A 23438-nucleotide genomic window follows, 5' to 3' on the forward strand; every position below is an offset into this window, starting at 1 on the left:
ACTGACCTCGGACTTCCCTGGTGGTGCAGTGGTTGAGAGTCCGCCTGCCAATGCAGGGGACACGGGTTCGTGCCCCGGTCCGGGAAGATCCCACATGCCGCGGAGTGGCTGGGCCCGTGAGCCATGGCCGCTGAGCCTGTGCGTCCGGAGCCTGTGCTCCGCAACAGGAGAGGCCACAACAGTAAGAGGCCCGCGTACCGCAAAAAAAAAAAAAAAAAAAACTGACCTCATCTAACATATATATCACCTTCACTCTGGGAGCTTTTGAATGTTTAGGATTTTAATGATCACCTCCTTACAATCCCAATTGGAAAGTCAACCCTACTTCAACTGCTGCCTGCATAATGTTGCCAGTGGTAGTGTAGTGTTGCCAATCCCTCACTGATGCTATTTCTTAGCATTTCTTCTTGGTGTTTCCCCCTGTCCAATTTCCTAAATAGAGGTGGCATTCCGTAAGACTTCATCCTGGGCCCTCATATTTTGCTGTACTGTCTCTGGGGGCAGCACTGTCCAATAGACCTTTCTGCAATAATGAAAATGTTCTACACCTACACCATCCAATAAGGTATCCAACTACCACATATAGTTACTGTGTGCTTGGAATCTGGCCAGTGTGGCTAAGGACATACATTTTAAATTTAATTTTAATACCCACATGTGGCTAGTGGCTACTGTATTAGATAGTGCAGCTCTAGATTACATTCATTTCTTCCCATGGCTTTACATACTTTCTGTTCGTTTGACTGCTCTCAAATGTACAGCTCCAGGTATCACTAACCCAGAGGTCCAGCCCATATATAAAACCACCTACTTGAACTTTCTAATTGTACATCTCACACTTATCGCAAATGTTAATCCAAAGTAGAGTTCTAGACTTTTCCATCTCCAAACCTATTCCTATTCCAGTCTTATTCATTCCAGTAAATGGCACCACTGTCTAACTCAGCTGCTCAAGTCAGAAGCCAGAAAGCTATCCCTGATTCCTCCCTGTCCATTATCCTTGCATCTAATCCATTGACAGCAGCTCACTGATTTTATTTCCAAAATATATCTTAAATCCACTTTCTCTTCATTTCCATTACCACCACCCTCTCCAGGCCACCATCATCTCCAACTTGGACAGCTAGCAGTCTCCAACATGATCTCTACTTTCACTTTTGTCCCCTTACAACCCATTTTCTATTAGCAGTCAGAGTGCTCATCATCATCTTATAATAAGAATCAAACACGTCATTCCTCCACTGAATACTCTTCAATGACTTCTTTTCACTTAGGGTGGAATTGAATGACCTGGCCCATCGATCTGTATAATCCCAACTGGTGCCACACATGCCCTGTTCGTTTTGCGAAAACCTTCTGTTTTCTTGAACGTGCCAAACTCTTCACACATCAGGGAGTCTGCACAGCTGTTCCCTCTGCCTGCTGTTCTTCCTGTTATTGGTACAAGAGGCTCTTTCTCATCCTCTGAGTCATACCTTTAATGTTACCTCTTAGGATAGGCCTTCTGTGAGCATCTATAGAAAGAGGGCCCCACTTTCTGTACCTTCTTCATTCCCTTCAGAGCACTTAGCAAACTTTAATAATCTTGTTCACTTGATTTTTTTTGGTTGGTCCCTTTAATCTTCACTAGATTAATGTTCCAGGAAGGCAGGGAGCAGGTCTGACATATCATTCCTTTACAGCACCTGGCACAGTGCTTTGCATACAAGCAGGTGCTCAGTAATATTTGCATAATAAACAACTTCCTCAAAACACGTGTTCACATCACTCATTTCCATTTCCTGGGTCTGTGTAGTAAAAAATAAAATTTTTACTGTTTATTAGAGGTACTCTAGCTGGACTACACCAGACCCAAGTTCTCCTTACTACATGGCCTTTGGCTTCAGCAGTCAGAAACTCCAGAGTTATCAGTATGTTTGTACTTTTCAGGAAGCATAAGTTTGGTCCAAGCAGGCCTCTGGCTTTTCTTCCTTGCTCCTTTATCAACAATTATACTCACTGGCTGGGAGCTTATAAAGTGGGATGCCTAAATAGCAATGGGGCAAACTGCAGTCTGGAAAATGGCTCTAAAGGTGGAGAGTCTGGAATGGATGTTTCATCTGTTTTGGCCAGCGTTCTTCTTCTCTGAATAGGGCCTTTGGTTCTCTGACTCTTTAAGATGGTTCATACCATTCATTAATGTCCTGCATTTCTTCATAGTTAATATTTTAACAGCCTGTATCCTCTTTTTAAAAATATTTTATTTTACAGACTTGATTTCAAGTATAGTCAATTTTGGAATTCTTCACCTTCCCCTTACTTGCTGCGTAGAATCTATGCGTGTCTAGCATTTATGTTTGATCCTGGACCTATGCAGGGCATTTGTGACCCTGACACCAAGATACTGGATTATATTGCCACTGCTAACTGATTGAGGATACCCAATAGAGCATGAAGTGACCACTTCTCCCTCCTTTGGTGATGACAGCCCCACAGCTTACTTCGGGATGTAGGTATTATGGTGATGAGAAGGGGACAGACTAGGAGAGAATTTAGGATAGTGGTGCAATGAGAGGGGTTGTAGCTCTACAAATTTTTATGAAAAAAAGTTCCCACTTGGTTTATATTTTCCCAGTCCCAGAGTACTCTCTTATAACACAAGGGCAATCAGGTTTCCCAAGACTGCACAACCCAGACTATCTCCACTGCTTTCCTTAAGTTACCTTGGTGACCTAAAGGAGGCCCACAACTTCTGAGGAAGAGAAGGTCCTGGAGTTGGCAAAGTAATAGCAATATCACTATATCAAATATGGTTTTAAGTGGGGTAGACTTATGGAAAGTAGTATTAATAAATACTTGTGCGGGCATGTACCCAGAAAGACACAGAAACAATGTATTTTCTCTGAGGACGACTGGGAGACAGGAGTGACAAGGAAATTTACTTTTCACTGAACACCTTTTTGAACTATTTCAATTTTTTTTTATCATGAGTATGTTATAGCTAGTCAAAAATAAATACGTTTCAAGATTTGAAAAACATAAAGAAATGCAGTGTTGGTCCTCAAAGAGTCATTTAGCCAGACTAACAGGCATGAGACTATTACAAAAAATATAAGACAGCACATAATCAAATACCAACTTGGGTGGTACTGACTACAATTAGAAAACAAAGAGAGGTCTGTTCACCTGAAGGAGCTGGGTCTTAGATGAGGAAAGGAGACTTTTAGCCCAGGGAAATTTGAGCAAATAAAAGCAGGCAGAAGCAGAAATGTGCACAGATAAAGAACAATAGATTTGGGAGTCAGATAGGCCTGGTTCCAATCTTAACCCTAAACTTTACTACCTGAGTGAACTTGAATGAGTTTATAACCTCTTTCAACCTCAGATTTCTCATTTGTAAAATGAGGATAAGAGTACCTACCTTATAGGATTAAGAAAAGTTAAGGAATGTATGTAAAATGGTTAGCACAGTACCTGACATAGAGTAGGTGCTCAATTAAATGTTGCCTAGTATGAATATGGCTGAACAGAGAGACCAGTCTTGCTGGAGGACAGGGTATCCACTCAGGAGAAGGGGCAAGACAATACTGGCTATTACAGTTACAGCAAACTGTGGGCAGTCATCTCATCTTGTGGCTGGGGTTCCTGTAGCATAAGAATTATAAACAAGTATCACCATTACACATTCTCTAATGTTCAAGAAAGTGAGAAGTCTGACAGTTATAGGGTTTCTCTCTAGCATGGCGCCTCTGGTGCATAATCAAAACAGAATTCTGACTGAAGGCCTTCCCACAGTCATTATATTTATAGGGTCTTGCCCCAGTATGGATTCTCTAATGACGAGTAAGGCGTGCCTTGCACATGAAGCTTTTCCCACAGTCAATACATTCATGAGGCTTCTCTCCAGTGTGGGCCCATTGGTGCTGAGCAAGATCCAAGTTCCACATGAAGCCTTTCCCACAGTCCTTACATTCATAAGTTTTCTCCCCAGTGTGGATTCTCTGATGTTGAAGAAGGACTGGGCTCTGAGTAAAACTTTTCCCACATTCCTTACATGTATATGGTTCCTCCCCGGTGTGGTTTCGCTGATGTTGTGTACGGCTTGTGTTCTGACTAAAGCCCTTCCCACATTCCTTACATTCAAAGGGTTTCCCTCCGGTGTGAATTCTCTGGTGCCCAATCAGGTTTGACTTCCAAACGAAGGCTTTAGCACATTCTTGACATACGTAGGGTTTCACCCCAGTGTGAATCCTCTGATGTACAATGCAGTGTGATGTGAAACTGAAAGTCTTCCAGCATTCCTTTCATCCACAGACTTTCTTCCCAATATGAATTCTGATGTTGATCAAAGTCTTCATTTTGATCAAAACACTTGCCACATTCTTCACATATATAGAATACCTGCTCATGTAGACTTTTCTGAGGTACAAGGTGGGTATAAATCAGCATCTTTCAAATGCTCTTCTACTGAGATCATCTCATCCTTGACAATCACTTCTATAATGTCACATGTAGTGTTCTCCACACTTTCCCTATTGCGGTAGGCAGGCCATCTCATTAACCTGCTTTTCTCCTCTTCACAGGTTTTTCCAAACCAGAATTCCTGGGAACCACAGCACTGGGGTCCACCTGATAGCACCATGTGGTCCTGTGCCTCCTCAAAAGTATCCTCCTTCAGAATAAAACCTTCTTTCTCACTCTTGGACACAGACTCTGAAAGAAGAAACCAGAGCTGCAAATGTCATCATTACCCATGACAGAGTGACTAAGGTCACCAAGTGGTGTTAATATGTCCATTTTTCGCCAAGTGCCACGCCTATGTCTAAGTGGCCCTGATCTAACTGAAAACGGCGAAACAGAGCTAACATACAGAAAGCAACCAAAATCAAAAGGCAGAAATTAGGCAGACAGTCCCTGAGGGCTGAGGGCTCTGATTTCCAGCACCAGAGCAAGCATGGGGCAGGCAGGTGGGGAGTTGGGGGTGGGGGATGCTCTTGGGAAATAGTTGAATTGAACTCTAAGGGAGATAAGTCAAAATTCCTTCTAGGTAGTTCAGTTTATAACATGAGAAGAACTAGCCAGGATTCAGAGCAGAGGACCTGTTCAGAAATAAAGAATATCTGTGGTATACCTGGAGACCCTGAGCTTATCACACATGGTGGGGAGCACAAAGAAGACTCTCTCATACTTTTCAACACTGAATGGAAATAAAGTCTTCTCATTCAATCCAAACACCAGGTCCACCATGAACAGTGCTTCCCTGAATTACTTTAGGCAGTGTTGGCCAAAGTGTCTCTTTGTTCCATAGTGTCTTATTCAAATCTCTGTTACAGCATCACATTTTGTTATAATTATACATTTTTGTATAATGTCTCATCAGACTGTGAGCCTTTCTGGGATAGGAGCCATATATTACTTGATTTCTGATCCCTAGCAATGAACACAATGAGAAAAATACAGCATTTACCTTTAACATATTGATTCACCACTGCAGCCAGACAGGTAAGCCCTCTGTTCAGTTTGAGCCTAAGATGAAAGATCCATCCAAATTTAATTATCTGCACTTGTCCAAATAAAAGCTGGAAGTTTAGAGTTTACATTTCCTCTGATTAATTAGTTGATTTGCGGATTTTTAGAGGGTTTTTTATTTAGAACATAAATGGAATGGAATTTTAACATTTTACAAAAGAAAGACAGGAGAAAAATGTGTGACTGGGAGAAAAGTGCTCATTTACCTCTCACTTACCGGTACAAATTAGGCTTGGACCCTCTCCTTGCAGTTTCAGTTTCAATGGCTCTTCTACCTGCTCAAGATGGGAGATCCCAGCAGGCTTTAGAAATAGATATCCTGCCAGGATCAAGATATAAATAAGGCTGACTCAGCTGGAGGAGTGGGGCCCATTAGGAAAGGAGCTGAGACGGAAGTGGTAGGGGAGAATGAAGGTTGGGGGAAAGACTGGTAAAACAGATGACCTGAAACTTGAGAGTAATAAGAATATAAAGGATAGGAAATAGAGGTTCAGGGAAGTTGTGATTCCATCAGTTCACCAATATACAAAAACTTATCACTCATTTAAAATGTCAAGAAGAAACAGGAAAGACTAAGGTCTCTTCTGCACCTGCCCCTAGAAGCTGAAAGCCAATTCACATAGCAAAGTATCAGGATAGGACAGAATTGCAAGGAGCTGTTCCTGAGGCTATGTTGGGAAAGCACCACCTCTTACTTTCCTTCCTTCCTATCTATTTATCTACTGCCTTCTCTTTTCACAAAGGATCAACAATGGGTCTCTCTATGGCATACATAGAAATGGCCTCATAGCCTAATTCAGCCACTCCCAGAAGTCACTTCTTACTCTAACAATAAACACCCCTATTTACAAAGGTCCACTCTAATAAATTCTTCAGATCTAGCTAAGATTGGTCTCTTTGTAACTCCCATCCAAATCCTCCTAAGAAACAGATCAATTCTGCAATTTCCAAATGATGACCTTTCAGTGTGATGAACTGGGAGATTGGGATTGACATATATACACTAATATGTATAAAATGGATAACTAATAAGAACCTGCTGTATAAAAAATTAAATAAATAAATATATATATATGGAGAGGACTTAAAAAAAATGATGACCTTTCATGCTTCTGAGGCAAAGGACTATGTGCCTCGTGAGTATTCTCTTCTTTAAGACTTCGACTAGGGACATGAGCTCCAAGGAGGGCTGCTGCAAGTCAGGGAGTTAGGGTTTTGCTCAAGGAATAACTTAGTTGTTAGCTTTCTGCCTAAAGCAGAGATGAGAATGCCCTTGAGTGGCAGGGAGAGTAGGTACTGAGATCCTGAGAGAATGTAGAGGACACTGTAGGTGCCTCCCTACATCCATTCTACCCCTCCCCCGCTAGGGAGTAGCCAGGCCCTTTGGGTGGGAGTGATCCCAAGTCCAGCTCCTGGTACAGGCCCTCACTGAGCTAAGCCAAACAGGTTATCCCATCCCACTCACTACAGGAGAGATCCGTTCAGGGACCAGCAATCCTGGCCAAGTCAATCAGTGCACAGCTTTTCCCTGGCTGTGGAGACCGATTTAGAGCTGGCATAAGACTTAAGATGGTGCAGCAGGGCAATACTTGGGACTGTGATTCACAATGGTTAAAGCCTAAGGAAGCCCTGCTCTGTTCCTCCCCATCGGTGTGAAGAAGCACAGTCCTGGTTACAACTACCAATCACCTTACAACCACGAGAGGAGCCAGACTGTAGACAAAACCAACATACGAGGAGACAGAGAAGAGCAGAGACTGAAATTCTGATCCAAATGTACCTGCAGCCCATTCTACCTATGGACTTCCCAATTACACAAAACAATAAATTCCTTTTTTATTTAAGCCAGTTTGAATTGGGTTGTTACTTGCAATCAATGGTATGCTAACATGGAAAGACTTCCAGACACAGCAAGGAACTGTGTGAATGGGGAAGATGAGGGCACAGCTCAAGTCACCTGTGCCCACAGAAGAGCCTCTGTGGGAAGAAGATGAAATGGGGCCGGGGGGCAATAAGAGGACACGGTTCTCGGTAGGAAATTAGGAGCAGGGAAGCCCTGTGTTGAGCCTAAACAAATGCCAGGGCTTTCCCACCAGAAATCCCTGAGGAACAGGAAGTATTTGGCTCAGGGGGTTAATCAGACTTCTTGATTTCTAATGAAAAAAATGGCCATGATACCCCAAAGGGCAATCTGAATCTTCTGCTGGAAGATTATAAGCAGGCCAGGAAAGTAGAAAGGCCACCTCAGATCAGAAAGGAAACAGAAAAGTCAGGGAGTAAAGATACATAACGGGCCTGAAAAGAACAGTGGAGATGGGGAAGAGGAAAAACAGGTGTATGAAGATGGCACACAGAAGAGCCCGGATGAATACAGCAAGGACTCAAGAAGATGGAAAACCATGGGAACACAGAGGAAAACAAAGAATCCCACTGGTGTCTACAGCACTAGGTTAAGAGAACACACACCCATGACAATTTAAAGATTAAGACAAGGGAAGTGGTCAGATGACTGGCACATGTATCCTCACTCACCTGAGGAGATGCCCCTCGGGCCCTCTCCATCCAGAGCTCCCTGAGGAGCCAAGCTCCATGGTGCTTCGTTCCAGCTGGAAAATCAGAGCCGGCTTGGGAAGTGGAAATGCTGCTTGACAGGAAGGAAATGGGACAGGCGGGTGAGTAGGGTGACATAGACCAATCCCAGGGCTCCTCCCAGGCCTGTGTCTTCAGGGGCGGGAGGGGAAGAAGGGAAATTACTAGGGAGAACAAAAAAAAGAAGTCCGGGGAAAGGGACAGGAGATCCAGGGGAGAGGGGCCTGGAGGCTCACAAAGGTCAGGAAACGGAGAGGAAGGGGTGCTCAATAACAGCGTGCGTGAGCAAATAGATGACTTTACTCTTTGAGGAACTGAGCTTTCTTGTGCTCTCCCTCTCCGAGAGCTCTCAAGTTCAGACGTCTGCATGAGGGTGGTTGGTACTGGGCTGGGTCTCCCAAACTGAGGTGGTGGGAACTGAGGGCTCAGAGGGGCACCAGGAATCTCCTCTCCTCCCACTGTATCCACAGCACATGAGTCAGGAGAATAGAAGCTCTCAGCCGGGGGTAAGGAAGTCCTATGTGAGGCCCGAATTGATACCAGGACTTCCTACTTCCCAGCAACCACTAAGGTTGGGTCATTAAGAATCCAAGAGCCTGTCAAACTCTTAGAGGAAAACATAGGCAGAACACTCTGACATAAATCACAGTAAGATCCTTTTTGACCCACCTCCTACAGAAAGGGAAATAAAAACAAAAATAAACAAATGGGACCTAATGAAACTTCTTATAATTTATAAGACTTCTTGTAATTCCCAGCCACTGCTTCATTCAGGATCTCAATCTCCATACTACGTAGGGGCCAATTCTGGTCCATTCCCATCAGTCTTTGCCCGGCAATGTTCTCACAGCAACTTCCCCAGCATTCCAAGGCTCAAAGACTTTGGCTGGCTCACTTCTGCTTGCCTAAAAAAGTCCAACTCCTCTGAACTGCAGACAATTCCAGTCACCATTCAGGGACCCAGCTTACTTCCCAAGGATCATCTCCTGCAAGACCACCCTCATGCCCTATACTGTCATGGTTCCATTATGAACCCAAACCCTTTCCTTGCCCAGATCTGTATCCTTGGACCTACACCGCCCCCCCGTCCCCACCCCCCCTCCACCCCCGGCCTGAAGATCCAGATCCTTCCTCCTACTCCTGCAAGCTCATGTTCTTCTTAAGACCCACCTCAAACAAAAACATCTCTGTAAAACCAGTCGTGGAAATTCTGGCCATTCGTCGCCGCGCACAGCGCTCTGTGCTGGGACACCTCTGCCCCAGAATTGGCTCACGCCTGTGCATCTGCACGTGTGCTTCCCCTGCCGCCGCAAGCCTGGGGGATGTCGAATCCACTCTGCCCCTACCTGTTCCTCCGGGCCTTCCACTCTGGGCTGTACCCCGATTTATCGGTAGCCACACTGCCTCCTCTCCGCCCCTCGTGTGGGCCTAGAGCCCCGGGCAGAGCCGAGCCAGCTTCGTGGCGCCGGCTCAGCGCTCACCGGGCCCGACCGGGGACTGCCCAGGGTCAGGGAGGGACGCTCCAGACCCGGGCGGGCCTGACATAGCGGCCCCCGACCCGGGAGCCGCCCGAACAAGAGCCAGACTCGAAGCTCCAACCAGCCTCAGGCCCAGCTCCCTACTTTCTGCGTGGGCCCGGTATCCGCATGCGAGAGGCGGAGGCTGCAGCACTCTTGCCATTCCGGCTTCTCTAGGACGGTGGAGGGCTCCGCGTCTCCATGGTACTCCCTTCTCGCCATGCAAAGTCGGGAGGGGAGAGTGGTCCAGCTCTCCCAGAGACACAGAGGGCTCCGGGCGCTGCACAAATCAAGGAGAACGGTAGGGGGGTGGGGGTGGGGGGAGGCTGGGGAGGAGGCTTCCTCTGGGAATCCTTTCCTGGCCCTTTTCTTCCCACTGACCACTCTTATCCACCTCATTGCACCTTTGTAGGATGGATGCTGGTATAAGGTAGCACATCCTTCACTTGACTATGCCTGTTCACATATCTGCCTCCTTTTACTAAGTTCTACATTCCCAGAGAGCAGACTATGTCCTTGATATGTTCATCTTTGTGCCTCTAACATCCGCCCAACGTCTAGCACCTCTTAAGGCCCAATTTCTTTAAGTGGCATAGAATGTTTGTTGAATAAAAGCATGATTAAATGTTGAACCAGTTTTTCAGTTGAAGAAAGTAAGGCCCAAAGAGAGGAAACGACTTACCTAACATCACACAGCATGTCAGGAAGCTATGCGTTTAAAGAAAGTTGTGGAAATAAAGGAAGACCTCCCAACTGAGAACAAGCAACAGCTATTTATTCAGAGCTTATTATAGCAAGGAAGTCATCCACCATACTTGCATTTGGCAGAGAAGTGGGAAAGCTCTGTAGTAGGAAAAAAGGGAGGCTTCAGGTATGCTCTGATTAAAGACTGTAGGCATGAGGGCTTACTAGAAGCAAAGCATCTTATGTGATTGGTTGGGAAGCATTATTCAAATTTTGGCTGTTTGAGGCTTATTACTACAGGGGTTATTTTGGCTTCCTGGACTGATTGCTACAGATAGTAGTTTGAACTCTTGGACTGGTTACTGTAGATAGTGGGTTGGTTTCCTGGACGGGCTGCTGCAGATTGTGGGTCAGAGTTCTATTTTTCTATATGGTTTGGCCATTGTTCATTTGTATATTCAGTCTCTTGGGTGAACAAGGTAGGAAGATGATGTCTGCTTCACAGTAATTCAAGTCTACAGGTTCAGATGCGTTATAGCTACCCAGGTACTGAGAGCTTACAGATACCATACCTATGAAAAGTCACAGAGCAAAGGAGACCTCAGATGAACTCCCAGGCTTGTTGGTTGGTTGGTTGGTTTCTAAGAGGATACTGGAATAACTCATAAAGGGACACTAGCTGATAGTCTGTGAGTGCTGAGAAAGAAGCAGAGACTCTTAACTTGGGGAAGATCACTAGGAAGGTTGAGCATACAAAAAAAATGTTCCCATGATTTTCTTTGGGACCAGATGGAGAAAACTGAACTGGTGACAAAACAATTATGGGAGTTTTAGCTCAGAACAAGGAGCCCTCAGATAACTGATGACTAAGTCATCGTCCACCTGAAAAAAGGTCTCTTATGACTATGATCAGTGTTTGGTTCAAAATCTTTTAGAAAACTAAAGAGGAGAGGAATAGTCTATCATAATTAACCATATATTTTTACTCTCTCTATTGTTCTTCTGTCAAACACACAGCAGCAGGCAAGGCCAAGGCCAAGGCTAACTCCTAACTGATTTGACCAGTAAAGATATAATATGCCATTTTTAGATTCATATAATGTATTACTTACATAAACAGCAAAGGGAAGAGTAACCAAATATCCCAGTTCCCCAAGTCCTTGTCCCACACACCAAAAACAATGACACGGAAACAAAAGGGGGCTAGACGACTGCAACGTGGGTTGTGGAATACGCCTTGCTGAGGAGACAATTTTAGACTGCAGCTAAACAGCGTTATAGTCTGCAGTTATAACCTGAGGAGAGTGGGGCAGAAAGCCTCATACCTCATCAGAATCTGGGAGGCAATGACAAATTGTCTCATGGCAGCCTCCCACGGGGATAGGGACAGAAGAGGGAGATGGCCTCAAAATCTTGTAAAGTTCCTCTCATCCTCTCATGTTCTGGAATGATCACAAGATGATCTGCCAAGACTCAAATTAGCTATTGTTCAAGCCTATGCCTGCACGGCCTACATAGATATGCGTGAAATTGCCAGGGCACCATGGTAGACACATTCCCCTACAACTTTACCTCCTAACTTCTAACACAGAAAGAATTCTCAGGAGCATAAGTCACCACATAGGTCATCAGATACTCTAATTAATTGTACAGATAGAGGATTGGGCCAAATATATTCCATTTGTCTTAGGTAGCATTGGACAAGAGTGACCAGGATTACGACTCACAGTAGTATAACCAGGCTCAATGGAGGAAAGACCATGTCAGGCTCCACATCCAGAGCCAAGCCAACTAAATGTGTCATTAATCCAGGTGAGAGAAGAAAAACTAGCAATGGCACATATCCCAGCTAAACTGGCTAGCAAAAAATCCAGGTCAATACAATTGTCCATTACCATTCATGCTAGAGAATTTAGAAAAATCACTGATCTGTGAAAAATGTACAAGAGAGTCCAACATAACAGTATGAGGCTAAAGGGAATCACATCAATGTCCATAAAGTTAATCCTGTTCTATTGTTTCTTGATGAGGCTGTTCCTTTCTGGAGTCAATGGCTGTTGGGAGGATTCTGAGAGTTTTTAAACTAAGATCATTTGCTGGCCAGTAGTCAAACTGAGGGTAGTGGCAAAGCCTGGGTTAAATCTGCCAGATATCCCACAGACAAAACCTAAGATAGATTAACGATCCCTCCCTCTGCCCCTGACTTCAGAGTCTAAGGTGTTTTCTTTTTCCCAACCAGGGTTGTTCCTCTCCTTCCACAGCCACATGATCATTACGACCAGTCTCTGCCACAATTACTTCACCTTTTCCCCAATCCTCCCCATGTCTTCCCACACTATACGCTTCAGCTCATCCCTAGTTAGCTCAGAAGTTCCTACTTATAAAACGTGTAACACCCTAGACCATCTCCCACCCTCTGACATGTGAGTCATGCCAAAATCACCTTAGGAGTTACCACCTCATAATTCATGATCATTATAATCATTTTCTATAATTGCCTAAATCCAGCTACAACTATAATTTCCTATCTGAGTACTGATTTCACTATATGCCATAAGTTTTGGTTTTCATTTTCGTTCATGTCAAGGTATTTTCTAATTTCTCTTGTAAATGCTTCTTTCAAGAAAGCATTAGGAAGCTTGTACATGGATTCTTGCAGACTCCATGTGTGTCTTTTTCCCTTATGATTTGGCTATGTATCCTTAGTACACCACTCTAATAAATCTTAGTCATGAGTAAAACTATATGCTGAGTCCTGTGAGTTCTTCTAGGGAATCTCTGAATGTGAAGGTGGTCCCGGAGATCCCTGATATGGGTTATGAGAACTAGATTGCATAAAACATGTAAAGCATTTGGCGTAATTCTTGGCTCATGGTAAGTTCTCAAAATCAGAATGGTAAAATTCTTAAATGGTAAAAAATAAGTGGTCACGGTGGCAATGGGGATGACCAGCACAGGGCCATGAACAGAATAGGCACTCAATGTCAATTATTCCAATCCCCATCCTATTCCTTCATTCACTTCCACTATATGCCCTCATATCTCTTAGCCTCTTAGTGAATGAATAGCCCAATACCTTTAATAATGGCATCTCATTGCCAGCAAGTACCTCAAGTTCAGCCTCTTGTTTGATATAGCAGAACAGCAGGGCCCAGAAAGGTGAAATGAAATGTCCCATATCATGTCGTGAGTTGGTGACAGAGTTGAGACAAGAATCCAGGTTTGCCCTTTAAGTCCTACACTGGCTTCACTGTCACCTGGTACATGAGATGCAGACTAGGAGTAAGGTAATTAACCTGGGGCCAAGCTGTCAAGAACCCAGGTGCTATGGATGGGTTTCCTTCTCTTCCTGGAAAAAAGAACACTTGAAAGCTAGGGAGGAAGAGGAGCCATAAATAAGCCCAGCTCTAAGTTAAATGAGACTACTTTCTGATCTAAAGGTAGAGTGAAATAATTTTTTTCCCTGCATCTCCATTTCAAAGGTACAGCTGTTGACTCCGAGGGGTGAGGCAGTGGGCAGGAAGTGGCTAGCACTGGGGGAGGAATCAATATCACCCAGAATTGGAACAAAGGGCAAACAAGACTCAAGAGATAGCCAGGGTATCCGGTCTAGAGCATGCCCAGAGGAACCACAGCAGGTAAAGGAATTCTTTGGCCGGTGCACAGTTGCTTCAAGTTCTGGCCATGTATGGAATAAAAAGACATGAGATCTGACGGCACCAGAAACCCACTTGAGCCCTGTGGGTCAACCCACTCAACCCAGGGACTTCCCTGGTGGTCCAGTGGTTAAGACTCCACGCATCCCTGGTGGGGGAACTAAGACCCCACATCCCACATACGGCGCAGCGCGGCCAAAAAAAAAAAAAAAAAAGAACTCATCCCACCCTCCGGCCCACCATGTAATGTGCAAATGAGGTGAGCAACAGAGGAGCACAAAAAGTGTTGAAGGATAACAGAAAGGACGGACTCCTATAAGAGGAGAATTCCCAGGCTTGTGGCCTTAAGTGGTGGCTTCTCTCAGCGCGCGCGCGTTGGAAACAGCAGCGGTCTAAGCAGATAGGTTAGGGGGTCCCCGAGAAAGAGAACAAAGAATGACTTTCTTGAGAACTCATTCTGGCCTAACCCATTTTGTGATCTAAGCCTGGCTGCAACGCTTGCCCTTGAACAGGTCTCAGTAACTAATGATCTTAAAGGAGGGAATGCAGAAACACGGGAGGACCAGTCAAGAAACCATAGTGCAGCCCTGGGGCAGCCTCCTGGTTCCTCAAGGGATATACATAATAACATATCTTTGAGTTCTGCAGGAACTAAGCCCCCCCTCCCAGGTGGAGGATGGAATTAAGATGTCAACCCTCCTGAATTCAATCAACTAAAGCTTGGACTCTGTCAACCTTTGCCCGGATTCTATGCTAGATTCTGCTCCCCTCAAGCCCCCCTCATGAATATGCATGGTAATATGCATGTATCATTAGCTTAAACCTTCCCCAACTTTGCTGTTCAGGGTGACACTGCTTTGGGAAAGAGCTCTAGTGTTCTCCTTACTTGCTGCAAGTAATAATAAAGCCTTCCTTCTCCCGATCACAGTGGGCGGGAAGGAGTCAGCCCTCTCCGACAAGTCTCTCCCCACCCACCCCCACCAGCCCCACTCCATTACTGATTGCTCCGCAGACGAAATGAGAGACACACAGCCCTCTGCGCAAAGATCCGCCGACTTACGGACAGAGGGCGCCTCCGGACTGAGAACTGCCCGCGGCGCCTACCTAAAGACGCCTTTACGGAGGTGGCGGGGGGCGGAAGTACGTCATCGCCTTACCGGCCCTCAAGCCCCAAGGCCGCTCTAGCAAGCCCGGAGGTCGCCTATGCTGATCATTGATCCTCCTCGACTGCCCCGCCCACCATGGTGACTCCGCCCCCACCCTCACCCGGAGGTGCGGCTGGAGTGGGGAAAGCTGAGACTTGACGCAGGCCTGCGGTCCTCACTCTGCCCCGATGGGCCCCGGCCATTCCGGAGGACTGGGAGGGCAGCCGCGTGGGCCGATTTCCCAAGGGCAGGCCATCCTCCACCTGCTGGTATATCTGGCCACCCTTCAGTGGCCCGGACCTAGACGAACGGGTGGCTGGACCTGCTGGCATGGGAAGGGCTCAGTGCAGCGTGATGGGTCAAAGCCGGAAACCGCAACGAGCTGGAGACTCTTCCCCCTCCTCTGAGCACTCCGGCCACATAGGCTCCCTTGGGACGACCCTGCCAAATGCCTTAGAAGCACGTCCCCTACACCCACCCTTACACACAACACACGTTGACCTGGCCTTGTCCTCCGGGTCTCCACTTAATTACCACCTGATCAGTGTGGCCTCCCTGCCTCCCCACCCTCCTTCCCGCTCTGCCCCTTTTTTCTTTTTTTAAATTTATTTTATTTATTTATTTATGTTTGGCTGCGTTGGGTCTTTGTTGCTGTGCGCAGGCTTTCTCTGGTTGCGACGAGCGGGTGCTACTCTTCACTGCGGTGTGCGGGCTTCTCATTGCAGTGGCTTCTCTTTTTTTTTTTTTTTTTTTTTTTGCGGTATGCGGGCCTCTCACTGTTGTGGCCTCCCCCGCTGCGGAGCACAGGCTCCGGACGCGCAGGCTCCGGACGCGCAGGCCCAGCGGCCATGGCTCACGGGCCCAGCCGCTCCGCGGCATATGGGATCCTCCCAGACCGGGGCACGAACCCGTATCCCCTGCATCGGCAGGCGGACTCTCAACCACTTGCGCCACCAGGGAGGCCCTTGCAGTGGCTTCTCTTGTTACGGAGCACGGACCCTAGGCGTGCAGGCTTCAGTCTTTGGGGCACGTGGGCTCAGTAGTTGTGGCTTGCGGGCTCTGGAGCGCAGGCTCAGTAGTTGTGGCACACGGGCTTTGTTGCTCCACGGCATGTGGGGTCTTCCTGACCAGGGCTGGAACCTGTGTGCCCTGCATTGGCAGGCGGATTCTTAACCACTGCACCACCAGGGAAGTCCCGGGAATTCCCTTTCTGACCATATTCTAAGGCTAAGGAGAGTTGGTGGAGCTGAGTACTTGCTGTGGTTGCCATGAGCAATCAGAGAGGACTTCATGGAGGCAGAGTAAGGATGTTTTCAGCTCCCTGCTGGGAGGAGCTGCACAAGGCAAAGGGAGCTCCCTCAAGAGGGGATGTAGGAATCTTATGGTCGTCTGAGGACACAAAGTCCCTGTTAGCCGGTCATTTAGGAAGTTAAAGAGTAACTTGGGGGTTATCAGAACTGGTTGAATCAAGTCTGAACCTCATCACCTATTGCAACAATGAGCTAGGCTGCTTGACTAAACCCTTAGAGTCAACGGCACAGCTTTCTCCTTCTTGGGCCTGCTGGCAGGGACCTGGCCTGACATCTCAGAGGTCCCCAGTAAACTGTCAACTCACCTCACCCAAGCTACAGCAGGTGTCAGAAAAAGTCCCTACTACACTCTGAACCTAGATCCTTATTGTAAAATAAAACAGTTTGTTTGAACTCCCTATCATCTCTGACATTTCATAATTCCAAGATTCCCAGTCTGTATTTCTTTCTTTTTTTTTTTTTTTTTTTTTTTTTTTGCCATACGCGGGCCTCTCACCACTGCAGCCTCTCCCGTCGCGGAGCACAGGCTCCGGACGTGCAGGCTCAGCGGCCACGGCTCGTGGGCCCAGCTGCTCCGTGGCATGTGGGATCTTCCTGGACCGGGGCACGAACCCACGTCCCCTGCATAGGCAGGTGGACTCCCAACCACTGCGCCACCAGGGAAGCCCCCCATTCTGTATTTCTTGCTAGAGAAGTATGCAAGCCAGTTGGCGAGAGGCTTGGAGACTGAAGTCTGAGCCTGTGCTTGAAGGGTCCTCTGTCTGGGAGGTTCTGTGGGTCTTTTAAAGATAAGGAAGGGGTGGCTGTGAAACTTAGTAAGTGCTCGGTGCATTTCTGCTGAACGAACTAGCAAATTAATGAATACATGAATTCATGAGTAAATAAAGGAGTGAATAATCAGTAAGTCACGGGGGTGAGGATGGAGTCAAGGAAGGCTTGGCAGAGAAGATGCTGGAGCTGGGTTTGCAAAGGTCAGAACAAAGCCTGAAGCTGGTGAGGGGGCTGTGACCATAGCTAGAGGTTTCCTTCTGGGCTTTTTCCTAGTCCCGCCTCCTCCTCCCACATGACAAGGTCCTAACAAAATCCAGGGGAACGTTTTGCTCCCAGGTACTGTCTCGCCAGGGTTATTTACTGTAACTTGCAGTCACCGGGCAAGGTCCAGGTGGACAGATTTTTCTACCCTCAACTTGTCAAGACCTCCCAAACTCTCTGGCACCCAGAGAACAACGTGTCCAGAGCTCAACCTGGAAGAGCACAGCCATGGTGCTCTGGGGTCTGGTGCTGGGAGCTCTGATGGTGGCCACTGTGGGATACCTGTGCCTGAAGGAGCTGCTCCGGCAACAAAGACCCAAGGAGCCCCCTCTGGATAAGGGCTCCGTGCCCTGGCTGGGCCATGCTATGGCTTTCCGGAAGAATATGTTTGAATTTCTGAAGCACATGAGGGCTAAACATGGGGACATATTCACGGTGCAGCTAGGGGGCCAGTACTTCACCTTTGTCATGGACCCTCTCTCCTTTGGCCCCATCCTCAAGGACACGCAAAGAAGACTAGACTTTGTGGAGTATGCGGAAAACCTGGTGCTAAAGGTATTTGGATACCGCTCCATGCGGGGAGACTACCAGATGATACACTCAGCCAGCACCAAGCACCTCATGGGGGATGGCTTGGAGGAGCTCAACAAAGCCATGCTGGACAGCCTGTCCTTGGTTATGCTGGGGCCCACGGGCCCCAGTCTGGATGCCAGTAGCTGGCGTGAGGATGGCCTCTTTCACTTCTGCTACAACATCTTGTTCAAGGCCGGCTACCTGAGCTTGTTCGGCTACACAAAGGACAAGGAACAGGACCTGCTACAGGCAGAGGAATTATTCGTGCAGTTCCGCAAGTTCGACCGCCTGTTCCCCAGGTTTGTCTACTCCCTACTGGGACCCCGGGAGTGGCTGGAAGTAGGCCGGCTCCAGCGTCTCTTCCATAAGACGCTCTCTGTGGAACACAACATGGAGAAGTACGGCATAAGCAACTGGATCACCTATATGCTTCAGTTTCTGAGGGAGCAGGGAGTCGCCCCTGCCATGCAGGACAAGTTCAACTTCATGATGCTCTGGGCCTCCCAGGGTAACACAGGGCCTACCTCTTTCTGGGCCCTCTTGTTCCTCCTGAAGCATCCAGAAGCCATGCGGGCTGTGAGGGAGGAGGCCACCCGGGTCCTGGGAGAGGCCAGGCTGGAGGCCAAGCTGTCCCTCAACTTTGATGTCGGTGCCCTGCAGCGCATGACGGTGCTGGACAGCGTGATGGAGGAGACACTGCGGCTGGGGGCCGCGCCGACCCTCCTCAGGGTGGTGAAAAATGACCACAGCCTGAAGATGGCCAGTGGGCAGGAGTACCTGCTCCGCAATGGAGACATCCTGGCCCTCTTCCCTTATCTCTCAGTGCACATGGACCCCGAAATCCACTCGGAGCCCACCACCTTCAAGTACGATCGCTTCCTCACCCCCAGCGGCAGCCGAAAGGTAGACTTCTACAAGGCAGGCAAGAAGATCCACCACTACACCATGCCATGGGGCTCGGGCGTCTCCATCTGCCCCGGGAGGTTCTTGGCCCTCAGCGAGATGAAGCTCTTTGTCCTGCTCATGGTCACACAATTTGACCTGGAGCTGGTGGACCCTGACACACCCGTGCCACCCGTGGACCCCCAGCGCTGGGGCTTTGGCACCACACAGCCCAGCCACGAGGTGCGATTCCGCTACCGCCTGCGCCTGGGGAGTGAGCTCTGCCCAGATGGCTGCAAGCCTGGCTAGGAGGTTTCCTTGGGGTCTCCAGCTCCACTCAGCCTTCTGAAGCCCCAGACCAGCCCTTCCTCTGACCTGCTTTGCCCTCTCTGCTCTTTGGCCTCCTTCTAGGCACCTCACAGGCTTCTTCTTCTCTCTTTAAAACACTGTCTCTCACAGTGGATTCTGCAGAAACTGCCTCTCACAGGAAGTCCAGGGAAGGGGAAATATCTGTGGGCAACTCAGATTGGGGGCTCATACATGCCTTGACAACTCCTGCAGTATAGACACTGGTTACGGTGGGCAATGCAGCATCTTGCAAACGTTAGTCTCCACCCTCCCACTCTGCTTTTGTTTTTTTTCCTCAACACTTATTCCACATCCTGTGGAATTCAGGGTTTAGAACAGTGTCATCCTATAGCAGTATGAGGCAGGCCATACGCATAATTCTTAATTTCCTAGTTGACACATTTTTTAAAAAGAAAGAGGTGAAGCTCATTTTTATGCTATATTTTACTTGACCCGATATATCTAAAATATTAGCATTTCAACAGGGAGTCAATATAAAGGTACTAATGAAATATTTTTACATTTCTTTTTCCCTTCAAAATCTGGTATGTACTTTTTAACCCTTGATACTGAGCACATCTCAGTTCAGACTAGCCCCATCCTAAGTGCTCAATAGCCACGTGGGGCTAGTGGCTTCTGTACTGGATACAGCAGCTGTAGAGAAGGGCTATCTTTCATGTAGGAGTTGTTCAAGGTCCCTCCTCCGTGCCCTCCTCTCCCCTCTGCACCCCTACCTTGGGGTGATCTCAACCCCTCACTTGGTTTCCACAACCATCGCTGGGCTCAGAACTCTCTGCTACCTCCAGACCCCCAATCTCCCCACAGGGACCTCACAGCACCTCTGACTCAGTTCGGCCCAAGCAGAACTCAGCATCTGTCCCCCCCAACCTCTGCCCTGAACCACCTACTTCTCCTGATTTCCCTGCCTCTCTTTGCTCAGGACACCACCATCCACCCCATCCCCCAAGGCAGATACAGAGGAGACACACTGGCTCCTCCTTTTCTCTCCCCCATAGGGAGAGAGTTCTGTCAGCCTGACCCCCTGTGGTGCCACTGAACCATGTTCCCCCCCTTCCCCCCGCATCCCCCACTGCCCTTCTCATAGCTCAGAACTCGACATTTCTCTCCACGTGGGGCCTGGGGGCCCTCCATTTACCCTGCTGCCAGAGACTTTTTTTTTCCAAAAGCACTTCTGGGTGTCCCCCTTTTACTTTTCTGGCTCCCCATCACCTCCACACACCTGACATTTAAGCTTTGCCACAGTTGGCCCCCAAATTTTCAATCCAATGCAATTCAACTTTGGCAACTTTCTCCAATGGAACTGTCCGTAAAGTACAGGGCTCGCTTTCACTGTTAACCCTGGTGCGAGCTACTCCCGGAAGCCTTCTTGAACCTCGCCCATCCCATCCTCTGACCAGAAATGGCCTCCATCCCCTGGATCTCCCCTACCACCGAGTGTATCACAGCACATCTGTTATGTCATTGCTTTCTGTGTCCTGGTTTCTGCCTCCTGCCCCCTGCTCCAGACTGGAGCCCATAGGGCTTGGTATCTTATTCCTTCATCTCTGACCCCAATTCCCTAAATGTAGATTAAATTACAGAAACATGACTTCCAGACTCGGCTAATTTACTTCATGTCCTCAAATAAGTTCCTTCCCCTCCCACCTTCACTCAGCTTTCCGGCCTGTGAAATGGAGACAATCTCTGTTGCCAGGCGTGCTTACCAGGGCTGGGAGAGAGTGAGAGAGTGCTACTGTCAGAGCTGCAGTGGGCTGATGGCAGGGCCCTGGCTGGGGCTGGATAGGAAGGGTAGTGACTGTGGGAGCTGATAGAGGGTCCTGGAGAAGGGAGGCCCAGGCAGCATGGACCCCCTGCAGGGACCACCCGGGGGGCTTCTCTCTGCTATCCCAACCCTACACCTCTGACTGGCCTCTTCCTTTGTCTTAAGGTTGCCTGTTTTGCCCAGAGTTTGGCCAGGATAACAGGCTGTTAGAGTGGGCAGGGGCCGGGCCGGGGACAGGAGTCTGTCCTCACTAGCTGTGTGACTCTGGGCTGGTGCCTGCCTTCTTCTGGGTCTAGCTGCCCCCAAATGGTGACATCTGCCTGGAGCCTCATAGAGCTCTGACTGGCTAGGAGAAGCCAGGCATCTGACCCCCTTCCACAAGGGCCAGGGGCGCAAGGAGAAGAGCCCCATGGGGAGCACAGGAGACGGAGAAGGGGCCTTGGAGGCCAGGAGGTGTCTCTGGGCAGCTTACCAGCAACCTCCTCCACACAGCCAGGCCCTGTGCCAGAGCAGCTGTGGGAACAGGGGTAAAGACACAGGGCTTCCCCACACCTCCTTGGCCCTGCCCCGACATGGGTGCTGCATCCCTTCATTTTCCACACACCCAGAGGACTGTGGACCAGGAGCCAGGCCTGTAGACAGGCTGGGACAGGGCTGCGGCCCCAAGCCCACTAAGTCAGGACAAAGAGGCCTCAGCTGAGAGTGACCACGTGCAGATGTCCCAGGAACTTCATGGATCCTGTGATCGGTTTGAGGGTCTGCCTGGGACCGAGGGAAGCCTCATGGGGGTCAGGTGTGAGGTGAAGATGAGTGTACCATCCCACAGTCAGGGATGTCCACCATAACAACAGCCCCCCTCACCCCAGGAATTGGCGAGCAGCCAGGATTAGCCTGTGCACGTGGAGGCCCATGCCCACCCGCTGGCAGAGAAGGGGCCCGTGGCACCTGTAGTTGTATTCCCCCTGGCCTGGGGACTGCTGGACACACCCTCCACAAGGGCACCCTTCCTGCCCCTGCAGAGGCCTCGGGGCAGCGAAAAGACTGAGGCCCACAAGGACGCATCTAGTCGCTGCCTGTCCTCACCCAGCAGTTCTGTCTGCAAACCCCTCTTTCCTGCACCAAATTTTTTCTCCCTCTGTGTATCCTCTCTGAGGTTAGCTTATAACAAAGTAAGATCAGGAATGACATGCCAGCGGTGGAATTGCAGGCCCCTAGGAAAATAAAGAGATATTTTTCTATAGGCAGTAACTGCTGTGAACGCTCACACCACACTTCACAAGGTGGAGGGTGGGCAGCCCTGTTCCCAAGCAGAGCCATGCCCGCCCTTCTCCCTGGCTCAGCCGGGCGGGAGAGTCTCCCTTGCCTCAGAGCCTGAGGGCCAAGAGAATCCTGGGGGCTTTCCTCAGACCTCAGGTAGGAAATACAGGTATGTTGGGCAGTGCAGACGGGAAGCCAAGCCTCGGGGTGGACAGAGAGTGGCAGGAGGAACCAAGGTCCAGGCTGAGAAGTCAGGTCAGGATGGAGAGGGCACTGTCCTGGCTCTCTCCATCCTGACCTGTGTATGAGAGCCAACCTCCAATTCACTCCCTGACCAGTGCCAGCGAGCCTTCTCGCAAACTGTGCCACACTCAGAACCCTCACTGTGGTCAGCTGTGGTGTATGGCAACTGGACAGTGAGAGGGACCAATGGGCCACCTGCAGCCAGGCCTTCTCCTCTACTTTAGGCACAGGCTTCAGGGCACTACGTGTTATACACCTGTTATTTACAGAGAGCACACACCCACATTTACGCAGCCAGAGAAAGGAACACACGGAAAACCCATGGGCACATACTCAGACACACATGGACACAGTGACACGTTCATGCTAGATCCATATACACAGCCATATGTGCTCCACACGGCCCCAACGGCAACACAGACACGCACACAGACCACCCACATGCACACACGCAAATCCACCAATGCTGGTGACAAGCCCTGCTGGGTGTCCCTTGCCTGGCATACCTTGTCCCATCCCATCTGTGTGTCATGGGCACCCAAGTCAGAGACTCTGGGAACCTAGATCCTACCAGTATGGCTCAGGCTGTATCTCACCAGTCAGGCTGCCATGTGGGCAGGACTGAGGTCCCCTGTCGGACAAGATTTCAAGAGCTCTAAAATAGAACGTCACCACCCCATCCTCAAACCAACCACCACCTTCATATCCAGAGGATCTTCATTTCCCAGGGGACTGAGTGGGCTCACAGTCCTTCCTGATAGTGGGGAATCTGGGGCCTTGGGGAGAGAGAACCAGAGGCACCAGAGCTGAGACACAGAGGGAAAAATCAGCCAGGTCAACTCAGGCAACATCCAGGGACAGCCCTGCTCATGACACATGTGCTGTGACCAGACCATCCAAGCTCAGGGGAA

The 23438-nt window shown here is 48.7% G+C and overlaps 1 protein-coding gene and 1 long non-coding RNA gene across 2 annotated transcripts; one reads left to right on the top strand and one right to left on the bottom strand.

Moving 5' to 3' along the window:
• Positions 1–2228: 2228 nt before the first annotated feature.
• On the bottom strand, positions 2229–15079 carry LOC132497656 (uncharacterized). The gene is made up of 5 exons (XR_009533628.1): positions 15015–15079; positions 8041–8149; positions 5726–5827; positions 5447–5505; positions 2229–4692 (listed from the first exon to the last, which is right to left on the bottom strand). It is a non-coding gene; the product is annotated as an uncharacterized LOC132497656 (long non-coding RNA).
• A 2590-nt stretch (positions 15080–17669) lies between these two features.
• On the top strand, positions 17670–19205 carry LOC132497430 (5-beta-cholestane-3-alpha,7-alpha-diol 12-alpha-hydroxylase). The gene has a single exon (XM_060110589.1). The coding sequence runs from the start codon at positions 17670–17672 to the stop codon at positions 19203–19205; it is 1536 nt and encodes a 511-aa protein (XP_059966572.1).
• The last annotated feature ends 4233 nt before the right edge of the window (positions 19206–23438 follow it).

The sequence above is a fragment of the Mesoplodon densirostris genome, chromosome 10 (genome assembly GCF_025265405.1).
Source record: "Mesoplodon densirostris isolate mMesDen1 chromosome 10, mMesDen1 primary haplotype, whole genome shotgun sequence".
NCBI classification, from domain to species: Eukaryota; Metazoa; Chordata; class Mammalia; order Artiodactyla; family Ziphiidae; genus Mesoplodon; species Mesoplodon densirostris.

Coding starts and splice junctions, on each gene's coding strand:
- LOC132497430 (XM_060110589.1), top strand. CDS start 17,670: ATGGTGCTCTGGGGTCTGGTGCTGGGAGCTCTGATGGTGGCCACTGTG.